This window comes from Arachis ipaensis, chromosome B9 (assembly GCF_059453495.1).
Source record: "Arachis ipaensis isolate K30076 ecotype BB chromosome B9, ASM5945349v1, whole genome shotgun sequence".
Lineage (NCBI taxonomy): Eukaryota > Viridiplantae > Streptophyta > Magnoliopsida > Fabales > Fabaceae > Arachis > Arachis ipaensis.
The window spans coordinates 7,107,203-7,110,395 of record NC_142444.1 but is presented as its reverse complement, the minus strand read 5'-3'; the positions used below and the strand labels follow the sequence as shown (position 1 = coordinate 7,110,395).

General features: G+C 32.5%; 1 protein-coding gene across 1 annotated transcript; it reads right to left on the bottom strand.

The window, feature by feature from the left end:
- Positions 1-1,168: 1,168 nt before the first annotated feature.
- On the bottom strand, positions 1,169-2,683 carry LOC110266737 (F-box/FBD/LRR-repeat protein At2g26030-like). Its single transcript, XM_021111713.1, has 2 exons — positions 1,400-2,683; positions 1,169-1,318 (listed from the first exon to the last, which is right to left on the bottom strand). Exons 1-2 carry the CDS (start codon positions 2,681-2,683, stop codon positions 1,169-1,171), a joined length of 1,434 nt encoding a protein of 477 aa, XP_020967372.1.
- Positions 2,684-3,193: the final 510 nt, after the last annotated feature.

The window sequence follows — 3,193 nt, the reverse complement described above, 5'->3', positions numbered from 1 at the left end:
TTTAATTCTTTAGAATTTATAGAATTATTAAAATAAGTATCAAATATTTTAATATTTATATTTATATATTAAAATATTAGTAAAAATATTTATTTTAAATTTTTTAGAGTATTGAATTAGTAGGTTTTCGAAGATTTCGACTTAGGACTAATTAGTAGGGACATATAAATATCACCATTAAATTTCACATGATAAATTAATGGAGGGACATAATGTGTTCATCGTTTACTATCTTGAATGGCTAAATTGGTACTTTATTTTTTTTTCAATGGCTAATTAATCTGAAGTCAAAAATTTTAAAGATCTAATTGTCATTTTATTCAATTTTTTACTATTTTATATTTTTTATTTATGTACGACCGATTCTATCGGTTCAACCAGTGACCCAACGGTTAAACCAGTGACCCAGTAACCCAGTAACCTGACCAGTTCAATCACCGGTTCGGTTCTGACAACTATGCTAATTATACTTTAACAATAGCAAAAAGTAAGAAAAAAAAATATACTTAAAAACAAAATTGAGTTTGTGATTATAGAAACCTTCACACATTCAAAACTTCCTCCTCTATAGAAGATAAAACAGTAAAGAAAGCAATGTAAATGAGTTACTAACTAACAAAAAGATAATTACTACTTTAATCTAAAACTAATATTTGCATTATCAGAACTTGACAATTGACCTAAGAGAGATTTGAGATTATTAAAGTAATCATCAGTAGTTGAGAATTGGTAGTTAATAGATGAATATTTATGAAGTTAGTTAGTAATATCCCTATAAATAGCGTGACTCTTGTATCATATAAAAACAACTTCAATGCATATTTATCATACTCCTTTAATTCTATCTCTATTCTCTTGTTAGAGATAACAAAATCAACAACATTCATATCATTCTTGACTGAGCTTGTAACCATGACATCCTACAAGCCATGCAACCAACACTTAGACTTGGGATAACAATAGGAGCAAAACTTGCCATTTGCCTTTTTGGTTTCCATTAGCATCCAGTAGAAAAACTATTGTTGTTTAAACAAATAACAAATAAGAGTTAGAAGCTCCATAGATAACACTTTGAATTGATGAAAAGCACAGGAGGTAATAAAATAGAAACTTTGGAGACAATGTTGTACCTCAATGAATGCTTTGGTGCAATGAGACAGGTTCAAGCTCAATGAAATACTTTCTGGCGCCAAATATAGAACAAGCGATTCACAAGAAGCAAGTACTTAGATTTAACTTCCCGAACAGAGCGTATGACCAAGTGTTTGATGCTTGGCACAGGCAATGTAGGTGGCAATGAATATGGATCTTCCCAATACTGCATAATCCAAGGCATATATAAAATCCATATTAAGAAAATAGGTAAACTAACAGAATATAAGTAGCAATTTATACTTACATAATATTCATCATCATAAAAACTCTCATCAGAAGGGATGCAGGGACGGATGGAGAAGGAGAGTGAAGAGAACTTTTGTGGTTTAAACTGTTCGACAAATTTCTCCAACTGGTAAAGACGTGGATGAATCATATTGAGCCGAACATTTACTTCCAGTCGACTAGAACAGCGTAGAAAAGATATGGAAGGTAAGTCGTCACCAGCATAATAGTATCGAAATGATAATAGATTTGGAGTGTCAATTTCAAGCTTCTCCATGGCAGAGCAATTACATAACACCAAAGCCTTGAGTTGAGAACTTGAGATACTAATGTTCTCAAACATGGAGCATTCAACCAATTCCAAACTCTCAAGGAAAGGAAATTTGGAAGACAGATCAAGAAACCATGTGTCTGTAAAAGTAAAACTGAATTCATTCTTCACATTCATTAAGGTCAAAGCTCTCAAATTTCCACAACTATCAAAATTCATCTTGGAGGGCTCATCACTGTCAGCACCATAATATATTTTCTCAATATTTGGAGCATCAATATAAACATTTTGTACTCCCTGAATATCAACTCCCTTGAGCTTTTGTAGACCATGCATGCTTACTGATTTCATAAAAGAAATTTGCATATCTCCGGCACCTTGGGGGTTGTATACATAACACCACTTCAAGGTTATATGCTCAATTAAAGGACAATGAGAAATAACATGCTCAATAGCACCTTCGTCATCAAAAAGCACATTGCACAAGGATAATACACACAGTGAGGAAAACTTGACTGAAAGATTCAGGAATTCTTTGTCAAATCTGATTCTCCCCTTCAGCACTAACTTATTAAGTGATCTTGCTTCAATGACACTTGGATGCAAGATATAACATAGGCACTGACCATCCTTTTTTAAAGCAGGCAGGCAAAGCTTTAGGGTCTGGACACTACATTCACTGGCTAACTTAAGCCACTGATCAACATCAGGGTATATAAGCTGAAGGTCAAAGCAGGTTAAACTAAGCTTGAGCTTGAATTCTTTGATTGCTAAGCCTTGGTCACTGAACCTCAGCAATCTTTGCTTGCCATAATCAAGGAATGTCTTAATTTGTTGATCTTTCTTCCGCTTGGAAGACCTCCTAATAGATTCTTGGTGACAAATAGACAAAATGGGAAAGGTATAAAATATTTCTCTCCATGTCTTAGACAAAACACTAGTCTTGATAGCATCTTTCTTTGGCAGTCTTGAGAGAATGTCATGAAGTATGGTTTCTGGTAAACTGGATATCTGGTCCATTTTTTCAACCATTATTGTGTCCTTCAAAGCAAGTAGAAGAATATCAGAAAAAGAATAACTCAATCATCTCAAATTATGATAATCAAAAAAATAATATATAAATAATTAACAAAGCAGAACCCACAAGAATCATCATTGACCACCATCTGCCCAAACAGTACTAATTTGGATGCAAAAACACATACAGAACAAATAAGATCAATGATGTGGTAATTTTACTATAAGTATACATTGCTATACATTATTTGCTTTTGCTCCCATCACCTAAACTTTTTGAACTCATTAACGAATAGTGAGTCTAGGGAACATTAAAAAGAAAGTAATCCACAAACAACAATTGTTCTTAACATTCTACACATTTAGGCATGATATTTGAAAAATTGAAACTTTAAAGATTTGAGCTAAAGCAAAGTCAAAATTTGAAAACTCTAAACTCTAAAGCTACGTTCTCTGTCCAATATTTTAAGATTATTTAAAAGAAACCTTTCCTTATTTGCAGAAGTGTCAATAAATATTAGAATT